This window comes from Sceloporus undulatus, chromosome 3 (genome assembly GCF_019175285.1).
Source record: "Sceloporus undulatus isolate JIND9_A2432 ecotype Alabama chromosome 3, SceUnd_v1.1, whole genome shotgun sequence".
NCBI lineage: Eukaryota > Metazoa > Chordata > Lepidosauria > Squamata > Phrynosomatidae > Sceloporus > Sceloporus undulatus.
This window is the reverse complement of record NC_056524.1, coordinates 208,862,770-208,886,813: the sequence shown is the minus strand read 5'-3', so window position 1 is coordinate 208,886,813 and position 24,044 is coordinate 208,862,770. Positions and strand designations below refer to the sequence as shown.

At 40.5% G+C, this 24,044-nt stretch overlaps 1 protein-coding gene across 4 annotated transcripts in view; it reads right to left on the bottom strand.

Annotated features, from left to right (window-relative positions):
- Nucleotides 1–24,044, bottom strand: part of SH3PXD2A (SH3 and PX domains 2A) — a 342,486-nt gene that overhangs the window by 102,710 nt on the left and 215,732 nt on the right. For 2 of the 4 annotated variants that reach the window (XM_042456226.1, XM_042456228.1), the window contains one exon: nt 11,230–11,274. The exons of the other annotated variants lie outside the window; for them this stretch is intronic. In XM_042456226.1, the coding sequence (XP_042312160.1) occupies nt 11,230–11,274 (45 nt within the window). The remainder of the gene's footprint in view (nt 1–11,229; nt 11,275–24,044) is intronic. 4 annotated transcript variants of the gene reach the window in all.

Here is a 24,044-nt window from a genome sequence, read left to right as displayed (position 1 = left end):
TCTTTGCAAAGAAAGAAATGGTGAACAGGAAGAATTAACCCTCTCTTCCAACTCACTGCACTCCCCTACAATTGTTGTATCCTGTTAACTATCACTTTGAGTTTTATGCACAAGTTTGTCTTAAGTGAGACCCTAGAAGACTGTTGGGAGGAGAAAGGTGAAAACTAAAGAGAAGGTAAAATTAAGAAGGTTGTGAACGTAGAGAATGGGCAGACCCACAAAAATGAATCCCAAATGCTAGCTGTAAGAAGGGTAAACGCTGAGAAAAGGGATTCTCAGCATCATGTGTAGTTTCTATCCAGGGATGTAACTAGGATTTTAGGAAGGGGGAGGGGGTTTCCAGACTAAGTGCCACCATTATAATGGGGCTTGGGTGCGGCGGTGCAGCAGCACGCACCATTCATTTTTCTAATTGAAGGGGGGGTCCAGACCCCAAGAACCCCCCCCCCTTGGCTACGTCCCTGTTCCATCCTCATCTGAAATATTTATGAAGAGGAACCTCAGAACTTCTTTGAATGGTTACTCTACCTTCTTTAATTTTAAATATACAGAAGGAAACAGCCAAAGAGTTAATGTAACACATAAATAGCTAAGTGGAAATTTGGAGATAAACTGGAGAAAGGCAAGATATAAATCCAATGAATGAATGAATGAATGAATAAGTAAATAAAAATATGCATGCATTTAGCTTTTATGTTAGATTAGTTTTTTGTGGGTTTTTGGGGCTATATGGCGATGTTCTAGAAGAGTTTATTCCTGACGTTTTGCCAGTATCTGTGGCTGGCACCTTCAGAGAATGTTGGCATAGAAGCGAGCTGGATATGTATATACTGTAGGGAGGAATTTCCATGTTAATCTGTGTATTGTTCTGTTGATGGACCAAGATTTCTATTGCTTTTCCTCCTCCCCCACAGCCCCACTCCAGCTAGGCACTTTCTTACCACTCAAAACTCCATGTCAACATTCCAAATAGCCTCATTTGCTCACCCCATCCTCCTTATTCTCTCACCTCTCTCTCCTTGCTTTTCCACAGGCATGCAAATATTTATGTATTTCTGAAGAAATGTTTCATATTTGAAATGTTGTAAGCTGGTGCAATGTAAACTAAGATCTGCCTGTATCAAGACAAGTGTTTCTGTTCTACTATTTGCATTAATGTAGATACTACTAGAATACTACTACTACTACTACTACTACTACTCATTGCTCTGTATCTACTAAGGAACAGGGGAAACAAATTGCTATGGCTTGAGCACATACTGGGTGGTTTGGGGGACAAAATCACCCCAAAATTGCCCCTTAAAAATTAGTCTGGAGCTTTTGGCAGCTTCAAAGGCTGCCTTTGGGGTCTCAAGGGCTGCATTTTGCCCATAATGTCTATGGCATTATGAACTCCAAATGGCCTACCCAGCTTTCTTTATCCTCCCTCCCCTCCCTGGGATAGTTAGTGCTCCCTTTCTTTACCTGTTCAGGCTACATAGTTATTGACTGCCTAGAGACACAAGTAATACATAACTAAGATGCTTTTCTAAAGGCTGTGTTGGCATGTGCACCCCAAATCAGTCTAGAAGCATTTGAGTTCCAGCTGTCAAATTAGAACCTGGCTGATACTTTTGTGAATCCATGTAGATTCACTGTTTCAAACAATCTAAGTGCTGATAGCTTATTTTCTAGCACATGGTTCTGGCCATGGACACATCCCATGAATTTACTATCTGTGCCAGAATTTACTCCTCTTGGATGTGATTGTGCATCTTATAGGATTCAAAGTAAACATCTGGGGGATGTAGGTTGCATCCTCACTGCACAAATAATCCACTCTAACATCACCTTAACTGTCATGGCTGAATGCTATGGAATTCTAGAGTTTGCAGTTTTGTGGGATATTTAGCCTTCTCTGTCAAAGCACTCCAGCTCCACAACAAACTACAAATCCCAGGATTCCATAGTGCCATAGAATTCAGCCATGGCACTTAAAGCTGTGTAAAACTGTTTTATTTCTGCAGTGCGGTTGCAGCCTCAGTCAGCTGAGGGATCTCACTGGAAGCGCCTTAATGTTTAACAACAAATACTTTTACATGGGGGGGGGGGGGGTGGTTCAGGAAGCAGTTTCCCCCCATTGTGGAAGGGGGAAAGTATTCTGAAAAATTAGTGGGAAAGATTTGTCCTCAGATTATGCATGCCTTAAACTGGAAGCCATGTGTACCTCATTAAGCAGGGTTTTGGTTTAGAGAACTCAGAGCTCTTTCAGGTATCAAATTATAGTTTTCAGCACTTTAACAGAAAGCAAAATTGGCAGCTCATCTGATGCCCTTTGCACACATGGCCACATGAACACAAAGTACATACTTCCTTGTGTAAAAGACACAGAAGTTGAGAAGGGAAACTTGTACTTCTCAAATTGTAAAATGTATCTTAGGTAAACTTTTTCTTTGGGACTCGACAATTTTACCTGAGCAGACCTATTGAGGTGACAAGTTGAGAACAGCTTGACCTCTGGTAAAAGTCTGTTTAGTAACCATCAAACCATTTGTAGCATTGTTACTGCTATGAGTCTTCAAATTATTTCTGACTTACCACCATAAGTAAACCTCTTTAAAACTGGTGGTGAGTTGTGTAAAACTGCTATTTTATTTTTGGCTGCTTCAGCTTCATTGGAACACATTCACCAGTCTCCAACAATTCCCTATTAAACTAGCTTCTCCCATTTATGACAGTCTCAATTTACATCACAAGTCCAAGAACACAACCTCACGTAAATTGAGACCTGCCTGCATCTGCTGCTTTCTTTTGGTGATTTTTACATGAAGTCTTACACTATCTTCAGAACTCAGAATACTGGCCACTGGCCCACTCAACTGTTTTCCATAGATCTATTTCAATGTCAGGCAACCATCACTACTCCATCACTGGCTTTCCCCCCACAATTACAGTGAAATCACAATGATAAGGAAGGAAGTACTGACACATTATCAAAACTCTAGGCACCAAGGAGAACTGATTACTGTATGCTTAAATATATCTGTAGATGCCTTTTGTGTGTGTGTGTGTTTTTTTTAAAAGAATCCCCAGTTTGGTTCTCCAGGTTCTCTACCATGTTTCAAGTACAGAAGAACCTAAAAACATAAGCATCCAGCAGCAACTTGAAACTGTTTCTTAATACTCCAGTCTCCCATTTCCTAAAAGGTTGACTCATCACTATGAACATCTGGTGTCAGATGCATTAGAAAGAAGCTGTTGATAAACACAGCATTCTTGAAGCAACAGCTGATGAGAGGAAGGCTGTCATTCTTACATTTAAAAATAAGACCCCATTGAAACTACTGAAATAAAATAAGGAAGAAAGCCGCGGTGCAAAAGTAGCAATCACATGAAGATCATTAATATGCTAAAATGGCAACCAGATGGTCAGTATGTAGCAATGTTCTCTTTGGTTACTGAAATTAAACAGTAGCCTACATGGGCATAGGACTTCTTGTTTCTGCAGAATCAAGCAGCCTCCCAGCCTGGACATTGTTTCTTGCTGTGCTCCTGATTCTAGGAAAAAGTAAGCTTTTTACCAGTAATATAACTCTCATTGTTGATATGTGGTTCATCAAGACAAGCCCTATTGCCACATCCTTTAAAAAAAAAAAGGCTGAATGTTTTGTTGATCCATTATATATAAGCATTGTTGTTGTGTGCCTTCAAGTTGTGTCTGATTTATGGTGACTCTAAGGTGAATTTATCACGGGTTTTCTTTCCAAGTTTTGTTCAGAGGGGGTTTGTCTTTGCCTTCCTCTGAGGCTGCGAGAGTGTGACTTGCCAAAGTCACCAAGTGGATTTCCATGGCTGAATGAGGTCTCCAGGGTTGTAATTCAACATTCAAACCACTGCACCACTCTGCCCCCCCTCAAGTGAGCAGTACAGAATATGAAACTGCATTAATTATGATTAGCTGGGGGAGGGAGTACCAGGGCTTCAGACCCCAGAGCATCTACTCCACTATACCACTGCTGTTTGACAACTGTGAGGCAACCATATATATTTTTAATGTTGTAAGCTGCCCCGATTGCGTTTCATAGAGGGGTGGGTTATAAATAACAGCAGCAGGCCTGTCCTCCTGGCCTGAGATTATCTGACCCATTCTTGACTTTGGTGATGATGGTGACGGATGCTCCTAGGGAGTAACCAGGAAGGGTATGAAGCCTTTCGTCAAGACTGGAAGATCTATGTATGTGCTAAGGCTATAAACAACATCATTGAAAGATGTTTGCAAGAAACCATTTTACTCTGTAAAATGCTTTGAGAAACTGTTTTTATTGAAAGATGGCACATAAATATTCAAAGAGCTAAATTCAACTTTCTGCTGCTTATAGCAGAAAATTTATCTCCCTTCCCTAGCCCCTTGCAGTACCCAAAGAACAGTTCCAGGGGCTTTCCCAGACTGTTAGAGGTGGGGACTACACAGGGTCTGCAATGGGGAGATTATTCCCTTCCTGTGCCACCAGATCCTGTCATTTTGCCAATACTGGCTGAAATCTGGGTTGGAAATCCTGCAGCCAGTGGACCATATTTGGCCCCTTCGGCAATTTTTGTGGGCTACTCCCAATCCCCCCCTCATCACCACAAAAGAATCCTGGCTTTAAAAATGGCAACTTCTGCTTCTAAAATCCTCTAGAAGGAGCAACTGTACATTAAAACAGGGTGTGCTCCCCCTGTGCACTGTTTCACCTTAGCCATTAAGAGAGGCTTTACAAGATGAGAAAGACCTACTGCCATTTAACATATGGTTGCAATACGTGGAGTCTCAAATTCAGGACAGAGCATCCTATTAAGGAAGAAGAAATCATTTGATGTTTGAATGACTGAAACACCTAGAACAGCCTTTAATTCTGCTTGCACCCCATCCTTGGTTAGTCCTCCTTCCCACTTCCTCTGGGTTTGTAGTCTTTCACAATTCAAGATCATAGAATCATAGAGTTGGAAGAGACCACAGGGGCCATCCAGTCCAACCCCCTGCCATGCAGGAAATCCAATTCAAAGCATCCCCGACAGATGGCCATCCAGCCTCTGTTTAAAGACCTCTAAGGAAGGAGACTCCATCACACTCTGAGGGAGTGTATTCCACTGTCAAACAGCCCTTACTGTCAAGAAGTTCCTCCTAATGTTGAGGTGGAATCTCTTTTCCTGTAGCTTGCATCCATTGCTCTGGGTCCTGTTCTCTGGAGCAGCAGAAAACAAACTTCCTCCCTCCTCAATATGACATCCCTTCAAATATTTAAACAGGGCTATCAGTTCAAGATGATATGCTATGAGTTTGAATAGGGGAGAAATTTGTTTGGCTCACTTTTGATATCCACATCAACTTAATTTGCACTTCCTGAACTAATATGGAAATGGGAATATGTTTATGGTTCAGTTTTCTCACTTCCGAATTTTGCACAACAGTTCTCCAGTTTTAAAAATGCATTGATTGGAAGAAATACATGCAAAAATATAAACTGACTGAGAAGTGGGAGAGAACTGACTGTGAAGTGGGAGAGAACCTTGGGCTTCAAAGGATTTTGAAGTCATAGAAATCAAAAGTTTTGTTCATTTTGAGCCTGGGGCTACAAAAATAGCTGGTGTGGTTAAAATGTTAACTTCCTTATGCTGCTGTGAAGCCCCTGGAATGAGAGGGTTATAGGAATACTGTTTTTGTCCCCCAAAAGATCAGGTTTTCAGTTCTTCTATTACAGTCAGTGCATCTCTGAGAATTTAAATGGGCATACTGGGGTTTAGCAAGCATTCTCCTCTGCCAAAAACTTGCAAAAGCCCCAAAAGGTTTACGAGTACATGAAGGAAATGTCTATCCCCCCTCCCAATACCTCTGGAGCAAGTTAGGGATCATAATTCCCTGATTTAAAAAAAAAAAAAAAGAAATTTATTATTTAACTATTTTTCTGCATCTAAATACTCTAAGGGTGCCAGATCCCTTCTGATCTTAGAAGGTAAGCAGGGTCAGCCCTGATTAGTACTTAGATGAGACACCACCAAAGAAAACCAGGTATAGGCTATATTTCAGAGGAAGGAAGTGGCAAAATCATCTCTGAATATTCATTGCCTAAGAAATCCATAGGGCTGAAGTAAGTCAAGAGGCAACTTGAAGGCAAATACACACACACACACACACATCCTCCACCTCCTTTGGCAAGCCCACTGAAAATAATAATAAAAAAACACCATAGGAATGGAATAGTGCAATATTTCTATCCATAAAAGTTTGGTCCAAGTTTCAAATATAAAACAAGCACAAATTTACAAGAGGAAACGGAATCTTTTTGATAGCATCACTGTACCCAGTTCTGAAGTCAAAACAGGAGATTAGCATGTCCCTGATGAAGGAACAACCTCAAGTTAGAATTAGCTCAACATATTCCTATTACTACAATTTTATTCAAAGAAGTAGTACATGAACAAAAGAGGAGCTGGTTACATTCAGAAAATAAACCCTCCTCGAAACCATAAGATTATGTAGAATTATATTAAATTTGTTCTGACTGTGTTATCTGCTGTTGGAAGTATAGAGCGTTTTTCAGGAACAGGCCTGTCAGAAAGCAAATAATGGGGGTAAATAATAATGCATGGAGAAAGACACAGGAAATGAAAGATGAAGCAACTAGATACTGTCGAAATCAATTAGTTCTTCCTCTGGGCATATGTCAAGGACATCTTTTGCCCAAACACATTCTTTCCCTACAAAGTCAAGATTGAGGACTGAGGCTGTCAAGGTAGATAGAACAGCCTTAAAACAAATTGACAATTCATCAGCTTTAAGAGTTATTAAGCACTGCTAACCACATGACTCTGGCTGAGGCCCTCTTCAATTTTTAATTCTTCAACTACAATAATTGATGCACATTGTCAAGTCTTTACAGTATCAGATAGAAACATGTTTTTTAAATGAAACAAAGTAAACAAGTGACATCCAGGGCCAGTTCTCCCATGAGACAGGGGAGATTATCGCATTGCCTTTTTCTCAGTCTCAGCACTGGCTGAAACTTTTGAATTTTTTTTTTAAAAGAACAGGAAATTCCCATTCTTTCAAAAAGTGCCAGAGAAGTGCAGATTGGGTGTGAGATGCCAAGATCGGGTATATGATGCCTCCAGAGTGGGCATGGAGGTGCGTGATAACACCTGTTTTTAAAAAGTTTTCAAACATTTCAGCCCACGTTGAGGCTGGGAGAAAAGCCAGCACACAGGTTTCCAGAGTATGTGAAGCCTAGGTCCTTGGAGCAACACATTGTGGGCAAGGTGACCATAGAGACTGCCCAGGCTGCCATTGCATCCAAATACCTCAACCTGAGGAAGCATCACTGGAAGAAAGGACTTTGGATGGAGGTAGGCAGCTAAGGGAAATGTGAGGAAAGTGGCAGTGGACTGGCACAAATCATTCTGCCTCAGGTGATGGCACAGTCTGTGTATCTCCATGATACTGTATTAAAAGGTATATATGTCTGAAGCTCTGTATTAACGCTCTATAGTTTATAGATAGCTAGTTTCATATTTTTAGAAAAGGATTCTTTTCTTTAAACAGGTTACTTTTTGTCTATATGCACTAGGAGTGAGCAAAATGTGGTCTGTAGGTCACATACAATGTTCTGAGACCTTTCTTTTGCCTCATGATAATGCTCTCCTGTAAAGAAAAATATGTTTTTCCACCTTAAAAGTTGATTTCTCCCATTGTTAAATGGTTCTAGGAACAATGTTTTGTACTGTACTAAAAGATGCACAAAATGCTCCACATCAGACAGGAAAGGGTTCAAACTGTAAGTAAACCTCAAGCTACCCCTAGTTTGTTTGTTTTTAAATTTTGCTCCCAGCATTGTTGGGCCTAGTGCAGGTGATGGTTCATTTTAGGACTCGTGTAGAAGTTGCCCACTTCAGTCCTCCTAACCCAGGGGTAGGCAATCTTTTTGAACTGGGGGCCGGGTTGCTGTCCCTCAGACAACTGCGGGGCCGAAGCCAAAAAATAAATAATTAAATAATTTTTTAAAAAAATAAATATAAAAATAAACCAGGACAAATGTAGGACAAAATTTTCAAATGAAAAACACTTTTTTTAAAAAAAATGGAGGACACGCAAAAAAATTTGCTGATTTTTAAAAAACTGTTAATATAAATGCATGTTTCTGAGGCTTCTATAGACAATTGCCCCCCAAAGGCCCCGGCGGCAATTGGCGGCAGGACTGGGCTGGGGCCAGTCCCAAGGCCTCGCCGGGCCGCATCCGGCCCGCGGGCCACAGGTTGCCTACCCCTGTCCTAACCCTATTACCATAGTCCCTTTGGCATTCTCCAGGTAGCCTTTATCTCTTGAAATAAAGAAACTAAAGTATGAACAATTATCGTACTGAGTTACAGGATTCCTGTCATTCAGTAATTAATTCTGTCCTTTCACAAAGGTGGAAGTATTATTAGGAAAGAAAGTGGTGAATATCATGCCCCAGATATTGTTAGCAAGCCTCCCTGTCCTTCCAGATATCTTATTTTTGTATGTGGCGTATTTTGGAGCTATGCCATGGGTAGGGCACCAGGGGAGCCATTATGAACACTAGCCATTTTGTTGCCAGACCATTGTGCCAAATTAATACAAGGCTCAAAAGCCAGAAGTGGCTCTAACTGGATACAAGATAGTTTGGCTGTTTATGGGGGCTCACCCCACAGAATGGTGTGTTTGTTAAAAACTGGACTCTTTCTTGGCCCCTTAGCAATAACAGGGTGGCCTTGAACTACAGGTCCAGGAGCAAATATTCTTGCAGATGTATGTAGATGTAGAAAATTTTATTGGGAGAAAGGTGGGATATAAAATCAATCAATCTATTTCTGCCTCTGGGATCCTTTAGGTGCCACATAGTGTGCTTCCACAGTTAGAAATCCACTTAAATACCGGTAGGTATATTTGCAATGCATTTAAAAAGCAGAATTGCCACTCCTGAAGGCATCCAATAGAGGAGGTGAACCTTTCAGTTTTTGTCCAGGACAAAGGAAAGTCCAAGGAGTCTGGAGGGGCTGAGGGCTGCAAAGAAAACCTGGCAGGTGCATGCCAAACCAAGGCTGCACATTGCTAACCTCTGCTAGGTAAATGGCAAAATGCAGTTGGACCTTTGTATTCATGAGGGATCTCTTCAAGATCCCCCCCCCAGTGGATTTAAAAATCCATGCACACGCAAGTCCCACTGAAAGTAATGGTGGTGCAGCACATGTGTGCCATTAACTAAAATGGGGGCTTGCTGTCCGCAGATGGTTAAATTCGTGGATGGCAAGTTCACTGACAAGAAGGGCAGACTGGAATATGTTTTTCTTACCAAGAGCATGGTGGATCCAGCAATGCAGAGATGGCAAAGCACATTATCTCGAGCCTAAATCATAAATATAATTTTCAGAATGAATACATATGAGTTCTAGGTAGTGGGTGTACATAACACAAACTGGGGCCTGACTTTCACTTTACCTGTATAGCTACAATGGGGCTACTTATATAATGTAAATGAATTACATTTAGGTCTTCATAATATTTTAACTTGCTCAGCACTACCACTTCCTAAGAAATGTTGTACCAATAAGCATTGGGGGAAATTGCTTTCTTTTTCTTAATATGGATAAGGGACCATTACAATATAGTGTTGTTGAATTGAATAATGAAATATTGTTAATGTTTCTGCCTTCAAACACATGCATCAGTCTTCCTACTGTGTTGATTGATATAATATAATTAAATGTGCAGCGTTGCATAACTAAACATGCTAGTTGTTTAGTCCCTTTCTGGGAAATGTGTAAATTTTGGGGAGAACTTGTTCTCCATTCTTCTTCATTATGCAATAGGTCATTTCAACACTTCTAAAATTATAATCAGGATTTGAGCAATTTTATTTGTTTATCACATTCATTTTGTATAAATATAAGAGACAATTAAATATGACATTTCCTCTCATTCCTTCTCTGGTCAGAACTATGGAGTATCCAATACAAATTTGTATCATTATTTATTTAAGAAATAAATAAACAACAACTGATAAGTGAAGTCAAATACTCGAACAATTACAGAGAGCTTGAAAGGGGCATTTTAAAAATGAAGAGAGAGAATGAAAGAAATAAAGAAAATATGAAAAGAGAGAAATCTAAGAATTTCCTGAAGGAAGAAAGCAACAAGGAGTTAAAATGGGAAGATACAAAGGCAATTTCAAGAGATTGTCAAAGATACACATGGGGGAAATAATGGAGTACCATCAAATTTGCACTAGAGAATTTGGAAGCAAAGCGAAGTCTAAATGCAGGAGCAGAGATGACAGTAAATGTAAAGAACAGCTAAATGGATTAGAACATGAATTTAGATATAAAATGAAGAAGTAAAAAATGCCTGAAACTTTGGGAAGGTTCTGTAAATAATTTTCTTAAATGATCTGAAAACATCACATAGTCCAGAACAGAGCAACAAGACTGTGACTCCACTATTATTGATATCAGGGCTGAGAGAGTGAGACTTCCAAAGGTTACCCAGTGAATTTCCATGACTGAGCAGGGCCTCCTAGAGGCCTGGTCCAACACTCACACTGCTGCTCCATGCTGTCTCTCTGCAATATTAGCCTAGAACAATTTGACCATATAACACTATTTACATTTTCTTAGAATGTGTGAACTTTGGGGTTTACTGAATTTTAGACCAATTGAATGTTTTTAGTGATGCAGTGAGGGGATGGGATAAATATTATCCAAGTGCTATAGGCCAAATGTCAGAGGTGATAGCAAAAGACATTATGTTCTATAGAGATATTCAAAAAGAGACTGGACAGCTTCCACAGATTGCAGCTACAGCAATTAGTGTCAAACTGCATTATTTCTACTATGTAGATGTACCCTATGCTGTTTGAATCTTATTTGCTGATAATTTAAGGTGGAAATTATTTACTGTTTATCCTGTTCTATGATTATTTGTTTTAACGTTTTATTGTTTGTAAACTGCCCAGAGAACATTTAATGGCCAACACAAATGCCATAAACAAAAGAAATTGAAGAATGAATGCAGCTTTATTAGTATTGTTTAGAACACTGCTGTAAACATGAATGCATTACCATGCCACTTTACTCCCTACAGTCTTTCATTCTGCAGCCACTGGCAGAAAACTGTGCTAACTATTGGTAGTTGTGTACATCTTTTTAAATTTGACAGCCAAGAAAGCAAGCACAAATTCACAGACAGAAACAAAGTACCTGCAGTAGCCTTCTTTGGAGAATCTGATAAACTGGACATCCAGACTTCAGAATCCAAGAAAAGAAGCAGCAAGGAAACAAGGAAAGCAGAAGGGGTATTAGAGATATAGAAAAGCAATTTTATAGCCCTGAAAATACATCTTTTAAAAACATGTAAACTTCACAGCAGGGGAAAGATTGAGAAGGTTGCTAAAGATGTTTGCATGACAGTTTTGTAAACATGAGAAAGAGGATAGAGTTTATACAGGTTGGGTCTCTCTTATCCGAAATGCTTGGGACCAGATGTATTTTAGATCTCAGATTTTTTTTTATTTTGGTATACAGTACCTGTGTTTGCATATATGTATAAAATCAGATAGCTTAGAGATGAGACCCACATCTAAACACAAATTCTTTTATGTTTTGTGTACACCTTATAGACACAGTCTGAAGGTAATTTTATACAATATTTTAATTTTTTCCCCATGAAATAAAGTTTGCATACACTGAACCATCAGACAGCAAAGGTGTCACTGTCTCAGCCACCCATGAAAAAATTGGTTTTTAGAATATTTTGGATTTCAGAATTCTAGATAAGGGAGATTCAATCCATATCGGCATTTCAGAACAGTCTAAAACAAAAGGTTTCTTTTACAACAATGGAATTATTCTCAAAATCATCTGAGCATTTGCAACAGTAAACCAAAGCCATGCAAATTACCACCTAAAAAAACCTGCCACACAGACAGAAGGGAGTCCACTCCTTGAATTTAGCAGATCAGATCATTGCAATATATAAACATATTTAAATGTTACTAAAGCTGTTTATCTATTTTCCAACAAATTTAATGAATTCAAAATTCTCTGATAAACTCATAGCTCAAGACAGAGCAGACAAAAATGCAAGTTAGTCAATCAGAACCAAAACTGCCTCCCAAAAATCCAAAGCCAAGAACAAGTAGATAACACTTCACCAACTACACGTAGTCATAAACACACCAATAACCAATTAAAATATGCATATTTTATCAATGAAAGCTTATAGCTAAAAGGGTTTTTGAATAAACTGACTATTGCCAGTTGCATACGCTTCAAACAGAGGAAATATGCCACTTTAGGAAACTGACTGGAGAGACAGACCCAAGGATTTGGCCATGGTAAATTAACATCTTAACACCAAAATACATATCTACTCAAAATAAGCCCAAGTGAATCTAACTGGCTACTAGCTAAGGGGGTATACAGGATTGCAGCCCACGTAATATGGAGATATGGTACATCATATATGGCCCCATTCATTACCAGAAGCTTGAGAAACTAACTACAGTCAGGTTTTTACTAAAGTAAACAAAACTTGTAGCCAACTTTGCAAACCATACAGCAAGAATAATGCAAAAGTAAACACCATGGTCCTGGAGCTAAAACAAGGGCCATCACCAAGAAACCATCATGAATTTAATTGCATGTAAGTGGGACTCACAACAAAGAATTGCAAAATAATTACTAGGAGGTGTGTTTCTGTTCTGGGCTATAGGCAGTTTGTAATAAGAAACTTTTACTTTTGCTTCCCAGTGTGTAGGGCAGTGGTCATTTACAACATCTACCTGAAACTTTACTTATAAGATTGAACATTTACAGGATAACATTTCTCAAGTTTTAAATAAATTCATCTTCCATAGGAGGGAGATACAATTTCCTGCTGAAATGTTTCCCCAACCCTTCTCTCATTTATTCATTTGTACAAGCCATTGTTTTCCCTATTACCATGAGAGCTGGACAGTTAAGAAAGAATATAGGAGGAAAATCAATTCATTTGAGATGTGGTACTGGAAAAGAGCCACAAAGACAAACAAATGGGTCCTAGAGCAGATCAAGCCAGAAATCTCCCTGGAAACCAAGATGACACAACTGAGACTGTCATACTTTGGACACATCATGAGAAGGCACGGCTCACTGGAAAAAGCAATAATGCTAGGAAAGGTGGAGGGAAGTAGAAAGAGAGGAAGGTCACTTGCTAGTTGGATGGACTCTATTAGGAAAGTCATGGGTATGAGTTTTCAGGAACTAAGCAGAACAGTGGAGGACAGGGAGTCTTGGAGATGTCTCATCCACAGGGTCACGATGAGTCAAAATCGACTCAAGGGTAGTTAACAACAACAACAACAACAAAGCAAAAAGAAAATACACAAGCAGTAAGGTTGTCTCTGTCACTTCCCCACACTTGGAAAATTTCTCCAAGAGGGGAATCTAAATTTATACACCGCCATTAAATCTCCTCTCTGTGATGGTATTGTGTGTTCCTGGCTAAGTTTATATTTCATTTCAAACCATATATTTCAAGATCCCAAGCCACTTACAATGTCATCATTCAAGGTATCAGCTTTGTCTTGTAAACTAGTACACACCCTACAGCAGTGTGCTACATCTCAACCACTATCATGTGAGACACCGAAGATTTGGCTGGCACATAGAACTATGCTGGTCCTAAAACCCTCTTCTTCCAGTGGAATCAAATGTAAAATGAAAAATTAGATACACATTCCTGAGGGAACCTCTATGCCTGGGAAAGAAGGGTATATTCTTCTTTGTGAAATTATTGACCATAATCACAAGAGTCCAGAGGTTGACCTGTCAGTGATTGTGAGGGCAAAGGCATTCCACACATGCTCAGAATGTTCAAGGAGACTGGAGTGGATTCAGACTTACCTAGGCTTAGAGAAGTCCAGTTGACTTTACTCAGTCTAGTAGTTACCAACTTAACTCTCATTGATTGCAATGGGTCTGTTCTAAGCATGACTAAATGTGTATCTAACCCATTGTTATTTTAGATGGTCTGTAGCAAGAGGCCTGACTAAACCTTTGCCTTGAAGCTTTTGTTTAGAAGGAGTTCATGCATGGCAGCTAAAACACTGAACCAATATACAGTGGTACCCCGGGATACGAATGCGCCGCCTTACAAAATTTCCGGGTTACGAAAAAAATCCATTTAAAAAAACTGTTCCGGGTTACGAAGGTTTTTTCGGGTTACGAAAAAAATTTTGGTGCTTTTCGGCACTATTTCACACGAAATCGCGGCTTTTCCCCATTAGCGCCTATGGGTTTTTCGGCTTGCGAAGTATTTCGGGTTACGAAAGCGGCGGCGGAACGAATTAATTTCGTAACCCGGGGTACCACTGTATACGTACTGTGACTTGCTATTGAGGTTTGTCTGGATAAACAGAGGTGACTCTATAATGAAATAAAGCCACAAAATAATTCCACCCAGGGGGAGAAAAAACTTCAGAACTACGCAACCACCCCAAACAGATTTTGTTCTGACCAAAGAGCCAAAAAATAGGCAATGATGAAAAATATCTGGAATAAGAAAATGCCTAGAGCTTATGGTTCTATTGGAACCATATGCTCCCACAGTGGCACAAGATAGTTTTTAAAATAGTACGGAACTGACCTACTTGGGGAAGGGGATTTACAGAGAAGGGGAATGAGATTTTATCCTTGAATTACATTTTGTAGGAACGGCTCAAGTGCAACCAAGTTATTCACACAATTGCCATTTAATCAGATTGCCCTGAATGCTAATTGGTTGTAAATTTTTAAATGAGGCATTTCTCCCTCTGTGCATGTGTGCGCGAGCATATATGTGCACACATACTTGTCAACAGCAGCTGAGGCAAAGCAGAGCACAAAAGGCAGAAACTGAGAAGCCAAACAATTGGCAAAGTATTATGCATATTTCCAAATAAAAAGACATATAGAAAGGACACCAGAGCCCCTCTCATCTGACAGCAGCTAGACAGGGATGGGATTGCTTCTGAAGAGGAAGACAGCTAGAATATTTTAGTTTGGAACATCTGTTAAACATTACTTATAGGATATTAATTTTTTTAAATAGCATTGCATTTATGTCCTAATTGGCCCTGCCTCTATAACAAGGATGGGCAATCTGTAGTCCTCAGTTCCCACATGGCCCTCAAACTCATTTTGTATGAGTGGAGGGAGCATGGAAGGAAAGAGAAAGAGAAGAGAGGGAAAGGGAAAAATATTCAAACTTCTGGAAATAGTAATCTATCTCTCTCCTGCTCAAAGAACCAGGAGCCTGCCAGACAAGGTGGGAGAGGCAGAGAAAATAGGGGGACCACAGCCTTTGCTAGTCAGAGCCTAGGAGCTATTTTAGACTGGCCATGCTGGATAGAAGATTTTAGAAGTTCTGGTCCAAAAAATAACTTCACCAGACTTTATTGTCAGTACACCATCCATCCCCAAAGATATTACAACTTGCCAGGAAAAAACAAAAAACCTCTTCTCTACTAAATTGCCATCACTCACAATAATACGTTAATTCATGAAACGATTCCTGTCCTATTATGGCATAAAAAAGGCAAGGGATGGAAATTCTGCAGTACTCCAGATGTTGTGTGACATTAGCTTGTCAGGTTTTAATGCTGGTCCATTCACACAATGCTCGTCCAAATGCTGCTCCAGGGCAGGTATCTGCTCCTACAATAATACAATAAGCATCCTCTTCTACTGCTTCCCAATTCTCTGCTCCACTGGGAGAACTGAGAATTGTAGAAATGGTGACAAGAATTTTGAGATCCCAATTCCAGTCTTTCCAAGTCCCCAAAAGTCCCCAAACCCCTACTGGGAATAACAAGAGTGGAGCGAAAAAACTGGAACAAATCATCACTGATGTCAAGAAAGAAATTAAGTATGAAGTGCACACTAAAAATATCTAGGCTGCAATCATACCCACAAAACACTTACTAAATTCTGAACAGAAGAGAGATGTATTGGCCCGGTCCAGATGGGCCCTTTAGCATGTCCTGGCGATGTGCTAGGGTTGCCTCAGGGCGCCGTTTCCAGATGCCCCACAACCCTAGCACGTCACCAGGACATCATCGCTGCGTGGCGCTGTATACACAGTGTGCGTAGTGATGTTACTGCTGTGCCGCATCCAGATGGAGCCACGCAGTAGCGATGTGCTCACAGCGCCACCACATATTTGCAGTGGTGCAAAAAGGAGCCGCATTTTAGCCCTCCTTTTTCTTTAGCGTAGCCACACCATGCAATTTGGTTGCTGCGGCATGGCTACAGGAGAAAGAGGCGGCTCACGGCCACCTCTTTCTGGCACTCTGTACCGCGCCATTTTTACTTCAGTTACTATGGAACTTATCGCATTTTTAAATAAGCTGACTTAGCTCTTTTGTTTTAAAATCAAATGTGGGATGCAGCCGGGTATTATCACGCAGAAAATGCCACTGATGCTGCCGTCTAGCTGCATCCTGCCTAAAACCCGGCTAGAATCCATGCTCAAATGGCCAGTTTTCAAAGTTGGGAGCTTCTAACAGACAGCGGCATCAGCAGTATTTTCTGCATGATAATACCCAGCTGCACCCCACATTCGACTTTAAAACGAAAGAGGTAAATCAGCTTATTTTAAAATGTGACAAGCTTCTATGTCTGCAATGGTCTTGGATGAACTCATGTCACCTTCTCCCTCCAGTCTTTTTGTAAAATTTTGTATTTTGTTTAGGGGAGAACAAATGATGTGCTTTTTCTTCCCTTGTACTGTCCCAGACCAAGCAGGGCACATTTCCATTGAAACATAACTGCCTCACTTATATCCCCCTATCTCATACACAACATACTTGCTAGTATCCACCTCTGGCATTCATGTGATTGAACACTGCTTCAGAACTGATCATGTAGGCCATGCAACCTGGGAAGGGGGGATTAGAATGGAAGGAGAGGAAAAACCCAGTAAAGTCCAACTCTTTTACTGCTAGAAGAATTTTCTTTCCAGACTCAGCAGTACATTCCATGTAAACAAAGCACAACTGGCATTTCCACAATTTGATTTTCAACAATAAGACAAGTTACTTGTCCCTGGGATACTGAGCCTCATAGTCCAGAAAAAAAAAATAAGACCTTAAACTATCACAGTTGCATTTCAGTTCCAATATAATACACCTTCTGTCTAATCCTCAAGAAAAGAATACTGATCCCATTTAAAACATTAGGAATCTATAGGATTATTTTGTTTTGTCTGGGCATTTTAGGTCCAGGGCAAGCTTTCCGACTTCAGGAGCCCAGACAGATTGCAACTGCCACCCCACCCTCTCCCCATATGGTTGCTATATTAAGCCAGCATGTATTCAGATCTGAAGGAGGTTATAACATGGCTATTTTAGGGTCGAAGTGGTGCAGCTGGATGCTGAAGAAAAGAGTCTGGGTAACTTCATTGCTCCATCAGCAATATTTACAGCTATGTAAGCTAGGAGGAAATGGCAGGAATTTGGGCAAGAGCTGAATGCCTGCCAAAGACAGTCAGGAAATTCTGGCTCACAACCAGACTGTATCACTTACCTGATTGGGTGCATTTGTAAGGACTTGTGTCCATACAAATACTATAGAAATACTGCAGAAATCTTGTGCTAATGCAACAAAACCCAGGTTCTTTTTAAAAAAAATAAACATTGGTATTTTTTGTGTTCTGAGAATTATACTGACAGACTTCTTGAGAGACAGTGTATCTCACAAGCAGAATAATTAGTATTCAGAAGCAGAAGATGAATAACAACCAGTCCCATAACTCCACCCCATCCACACAAGGTCTAGCAGAGAAATAGTCTAATGTGTAAAACACATATAAAGTGGATTACTTACTCAGTATAAAAGAGTATATATCATCCCACAGTGAGACATTCTGCAAACATATGCTCTTCAGAGAGGGAATGTTTACTGCAAACTACACAAATGGAAGATGAATAAACTCAGACTAACTGCTGCAGACTAAATGTTGCAGGAAGAGAGAAAGTGTGTGTAAAACCAACAAATGGAAAAGGATAATACTTAAATACACGCTGCGCCTAAGGTTTTAGGACTTGCAAAACTAACAACTACTGAGTATAGGCATGCTAAGGTTGCTAATTATAACAAATGTATCATATTTTACACTGCTTCACAAACAACCCGTTTCTGGAGCACATTTATGCAATTTAAGCTGGTACCAAACACCTTCCAGGGGAAGGAACAGATATGTGATTTGTGTGACTTTACAGATGTAGCTGGACTGCAAGTCTCATCAGGCCTAGTTGGCATAGCCCACAGAGGAAGATAATCGGAGCCATTATCCAACATCTGGAAGGTCACATTTTCCCCATCCTGTTTCAGAATATAAGTGTGGGGGATAAATTGTTCTGCAAACCATTCTTGAAAAAAGTGCGACCATCAAAGGCATCACACATAGTGAATAACAAATCCCCTTCCCCATCTTAAACATCAGTTGTGAATGCTGCCTTTAAAAATATATATCAAGAATTCTAAATGGGCTCACACCTCTCCTGTGGAAGTAAAAACAAAGAGATCTGCTTCTCCTTAGATGGAAGAAAATGTTTTTAATTTTTTAAAAAAATCTGTCCATCTATAGCAGTATTGTGGTGTTATGTTTTTCTTTTTTTTAAAAGCATCTAAAATATGTTTAAAAGCCAGATAATAACAGAATATAGTTATGAGTATATGAGTATTCACCTACTGAACCTTTTTATCTCAGCCTTGGATTATCACCATTCAGGAGTGACTAAATGATCTAATCATACATTCTGCAATCACACCTTGCCCAGAGATAAAGCAGAATTATCTGCTCCTTCCAGGCCAGATAGATCAATCTCTTCTATAGGTAGGGCCTCTCAGCAATCAATTATTTCATACTGAGTCTCATGCTACACAATCAGTTCTCCAGTTTGTATATTACTCTCATACGGATCCCATTTACTGTAGAATCAATGTAAAATGAAGACATTGCTCCCCAAATAAAAATACTATCTCTCCCTCAATATAATTTCCCTTCACTCCTCAAATTTCTGACATTGCAGAGGGAGACAATGAAAATCAGTAACACCTAGAACTCTTCTGTTTGCTGTGTTTGCATTTCCTTGGTAACTCTGCCTGTTCCTTTTCTTTGAATGTCTAAGCTATATTTCTGCATGCTCAGTTGACAGTTTACATTATGGATACTGAAAAAAAATCATTTGGGGGCACAGAATTCTTATTGGGTGGCAATGGCCTCATTTCTTCCTCTCTCAGTTACACCCATTGGTCACTTTGTTCTTGTTGGTAACAGATCATTCTGTCATATTAAAGACATTTTCTACAGACATAAGGCATTTCAGAATGAAGAAAAAACATCCATGAAACCTTTTCATAACTTTTAAAGCACAGAGCATCACAACGTTTTGCTTAAAATAGGAGGAGGTTATCACTTGATTTTTCCCAAATAGCCTACTCCCTCTTATGCAGGTAGGTTGCAACTACTGAAAAAGCTGTTTGTCATAGCCACTCACTTCACATCACTTGGTAGGAGCACCTAGAAATTGTATTGGTTTGTGAAGGTAAATATGAAAGGAGATGCTCCTTCAAATAACCTGTCCCTAGGTTAAAATCAGCACTTAAACTGGGCTCAGAAACAGAGTACAGTACTAGTTTTGCAGAAATAGAGTACTGCCATAATATGACCTTGTTAACCAGTTCCAGTTAACAGTCTAACAGTCCAACTACTCTGTTTTGGACTGAGCTTTCCATATTATTTCCAAAGGCATCTCATGTGTAACACATTGCAATGATCTAAACAAGAAGGGTTTTTGTTGTTGTTGTTGTATGCCTTAAAGTTATTTCCAACTTATGGCGATACTGTCCCAGGATTTTCTGGGGCTGACGTACCCAAGGTCACCGAGTGGGTTTCCATGGATGAGTGGGGAATCAAATCTCAAACCACAATACCATGCTGGCTCTTGACAACAAGTTACCGACTACATATAACTGTCTGCCCAGTAGCTAGTACTGTATAGCACTCTGACCTGTTTAAAGTACTATGAATAACCAAAACTAACTATCTCTAAGGACAATGAAAGATCTAATATCATCGCCAAACTGCAAGTCTGATGCTTTAAAGAAAACTGCACCCCCTCCAGACCAGGCCAAACATTACTTACCTATACAGGTGAACCACCCATAACAAACCAGTCAGGGCTGTGGAGTCATAGAATCATAGAGTTGGAAGAGACCACAAAGGCCATCCAGTCCAACCCCCCTGCCATGCAGGAACTCACAATCAAAGCATCCCTGACAGATGGCCATCCAGCCGCTGTTTAAAGTCCTCCAAAGAAGGGGACTCCACCACTCTCTGAGGGAGTGTGTTCCACTGTCGAACAGCTCTTCCTAATGTTGAGGTGGAATCTCTTTTCCTGTAGTGTGCATCCGTTGCTCTGTGTCCTATTCTCTGGAGCAGCAGAAAACAAACTCACTCCATGCTCAATATGACATCCCTTTAGATGTTTAATCAGGGCTATCATATCATCTTTTACCCTTCCCTTCTCTAGGCTAAACATATCTAGGTCCCTAAGTCTCTCCTCATAAGGCATGGTTTCCAGACCCTTCACCATTTTGGTCGCCTTCCTCTGGATACACTCCAGCTTGTCTACATCCTTTTTTAATTGTGGTGCCCAGAACTGGACACAGTATTCCAGGTGAGGCCTGACCAAAACAAACAGAGCAGCACTATTACTTCAATTAATCTATATTTCTATTTGCACTATACTTCTATTGATGCAGTATAGAATCACATTGGCCTTTTTAGTTGCTGCATCACACTGTTGACTCATGTGCAACCTGTGGTCTAGTAGGACTCCTAAATCCCTTTCACATGTAGTCTCATTAAGCCAGCTGTCCCCCATCCTATATCTATGCATTTCATTTTTTGCCCTAAGTGCAGTACCTTACAATTCTCTGTGTTAAAATTCATTTGGTTAGCTTTGGCCCAGCTTTCTGATCTATCAAGGCCATTTTGAAATTTGATCTTGCCCTCTGGGTATTAGCTATTCCTCCTAATTTGGTGTTATATTTGATAAGCATGCCCCCTATTGTTTCATCTAAGTAATTGATAAAGATGTTGAATAGCACTTCTCTCCTGAATGAATAGGAACCATTGCTGAGCACTCTCTGGATTCGGCTGGTCAACCAATTACAAATCTATTTAATCAGGGCTATCATTGTCTAACCCACATTTTAACAGCTTGTCTGCAAGATTGTCATGGGAGACCTTGTCCAAGGCTTTACTGAAATTAAGATATGCAATATCCACAGCATTCCCTTCTTCTACCAAACCAGTAATTACACACACACACACACAGAGAGAGAGAGAGAGAGAGAGAGATCAGATTAGTCTGGCATGACTTGTTTTTCAAAACTCATTTTGACTTTTTGTGATTATGGCATCCCCTTTTAATTGTCATGGACTTATGAGGGTGGAAGCAATTTTGGGTGAAATCGGAGTTGGTAGAAATGTACCAACTTTGATTACAGCTTCAGAATAAAACATATAATATTAAATGCCTAGTTTGTTTTTTATACACACACACACACACACACACACACTTTTACAGACATTTAAAAAGGTAACCTCTGAAGATGCCAGCCACAGATGTCAGGAATAAATTCTTCCAGAATACAGCCACATAGCCCGAAAAAACCACCAAAAACTATTTTAAAGGTTTCCTTTTTCATAAATTTTACTAAAATAAATATATTCGGGGTACAGACCGCCCCTTTACTCCACGTATTGGGGCCAGGGCAGCCTCACCGGCAGCCAGAGGCCCCAATCCAGTGCTTTTCAGGACCAGGGAGAAGCGGCAAAATGCATAAAGAGGTGTCCTTGGGACTTCATGTCCCAGGACACCCCGGGAGCCTCAGCCATTTTCTGGCTGTGGGAACGAGACGCGCCCTCAGAAGGAGCTCCTTGGCGTGCCATGCCCAGGCCGCCCTAAGTGGCCTAGTATGGTGTGACGACATAACACACGCACTGCGCCATTTGGATGTGGCGCATGTGTGACGTAATCATGGCAGCCCCATGATTATGCCCCATTATGTGCTAGGGTTAGGCCGCATGTGGGCAGAGCGCCCTGAGGCAACCCTAACACATGACGAGGACGTCTGTACCAGGCCATAGTTTATGTTCTGTCAATATACAGTAAATAACCTGATGATTCATCTGGTGATGATGAAATGCCCCATGCTACCATTTTACTATAGTACATTTGTTATTGGTAACTAATATACCAAGGTGTTGTTAATCTGACGGTAGAAGAACATAATAGTTGAAAGTTCGGCATACCGACTCCACAGCCCCACAAATATCCTCACTTCATCTGGACTGGTTTTATTACTCTTCATCCAGTCCACTGCACTGCCCAAGTACTACTTCAGAATATCTACTGCCTTGTTTGTATCAGAGGCAAAAGAGAGCTGACACTGGGTCCAATTCTCATATTGGTACAAATCTCTGGACAATCATGTAGAGGTTTAAATGTATGGGGAATAAAATACAAGAACACCATAGCACAGCTGCCATGTGGGAGCAATAATCCACCAGCACCAATTTCTGGAACTGGTCATTAAAGTAGGAGTAGAACTACTGCAATAAAACATTCCTGCAGCATTTTCCAGAACGCTACCAAATTTGGTGGGATCAAAAGCTACAGAGAGATCAAAAAGAACCAACATGGTCACATTGCCCTGCCCTCTCTTGTTACAGGTCATTCCACAGGGCTAGCAAACCAATTTCTGTTCCTAAACCTAAGCCTAAAACCAGAATGAAATAGATCTGGAAATGGTGTCTAACAAATTCTTTCCACATCAGCCTGGGCTATTTGTGGGTCTAACTGAAGAGTACTATGTACTATGATTCCTCTTTTAACTGTCCTGGAAACCTTCTGTGAAATCCTAAAGTTTGGGGTTTGGTGAGGCACTAGGGCTCTTTGGCTGAGAATTCTAAATTCCCAGTATTCCACATGATGTTGCCATGGCAGTTAAAGTAGACTCACAGCAGTATAAAGGGTGTAAAAGGGCCTAAAATATGTTCCCTTTGTAAGTGGGTAAGAAACAACAAATAACTGACAACAACTTTTACAGAGTCCACCATGCTTGGTCAGCATTGTAATATATGAGATTGAGGGGTTATGCAAAAAGCCCCAAAGGGGTGGCCTCCAGCTGCCCCTTTTTCAGCCAGATCAGGACCGCAGCAACCACATGGCGTGGCCACAATCTGGCCTTTCCAGGGCTTGAAAAGGAGCTGCAAATGCGCCTTCTTTTCAAGCCTTGGAAAGGGTGCAATAGCAGTGGCACAGCAGTTATACAGTGCTCCTTCAGCGCTGCATCATGAGGATGCAGTGCTGTGACACCACACACCATGTGCTGTGGCACCCGGCACAATGGCACCCTGGGGTGGAGCTGGGCCTTGTTCCATGTAGACACAACACCCAACTCCACCCCCAGGCCAGCCCAAGGTGCCAGTCAGCACAGGGCCTGAGTTAAATACATTTCTAGTTGGAACAGATGAGGCAGTCCATCTTAAAGTCATTACTAAGCTGCTTGAGAACTAGGGAATAGCTCTTAAAGCATTCAAGTTGTCAACTAGAGAGGTTAGAATTTTAAAGGAGCCTGCCAAATGAATTTTAAGCACTATAAACAGTTGGCTGGCATCAGCTGAAAAACTAACACTGAGGTGCGAACCTTGAAGAAGTCATACCAGGCACTTGTGGTTCATATACTAAATTAGCATTTCCAAATGCTGCAAGCCAGACTAGAAGAAGTCACACAGCTAGGAAAATATTTCAGAAGAAAAGAATGCCAGAAGATGCCTCAGCTGCCAAATCGAAACACAATCCCCCTCCTCCAATAAGCCTTACTTCTAGCAGGCCTCTGGTAACTTGTTGTGAGGCCTAGATTGCTCACATGGATACATAGAAAAAATAAGTGTACATTAGGTTTATTTCCTCTAATTT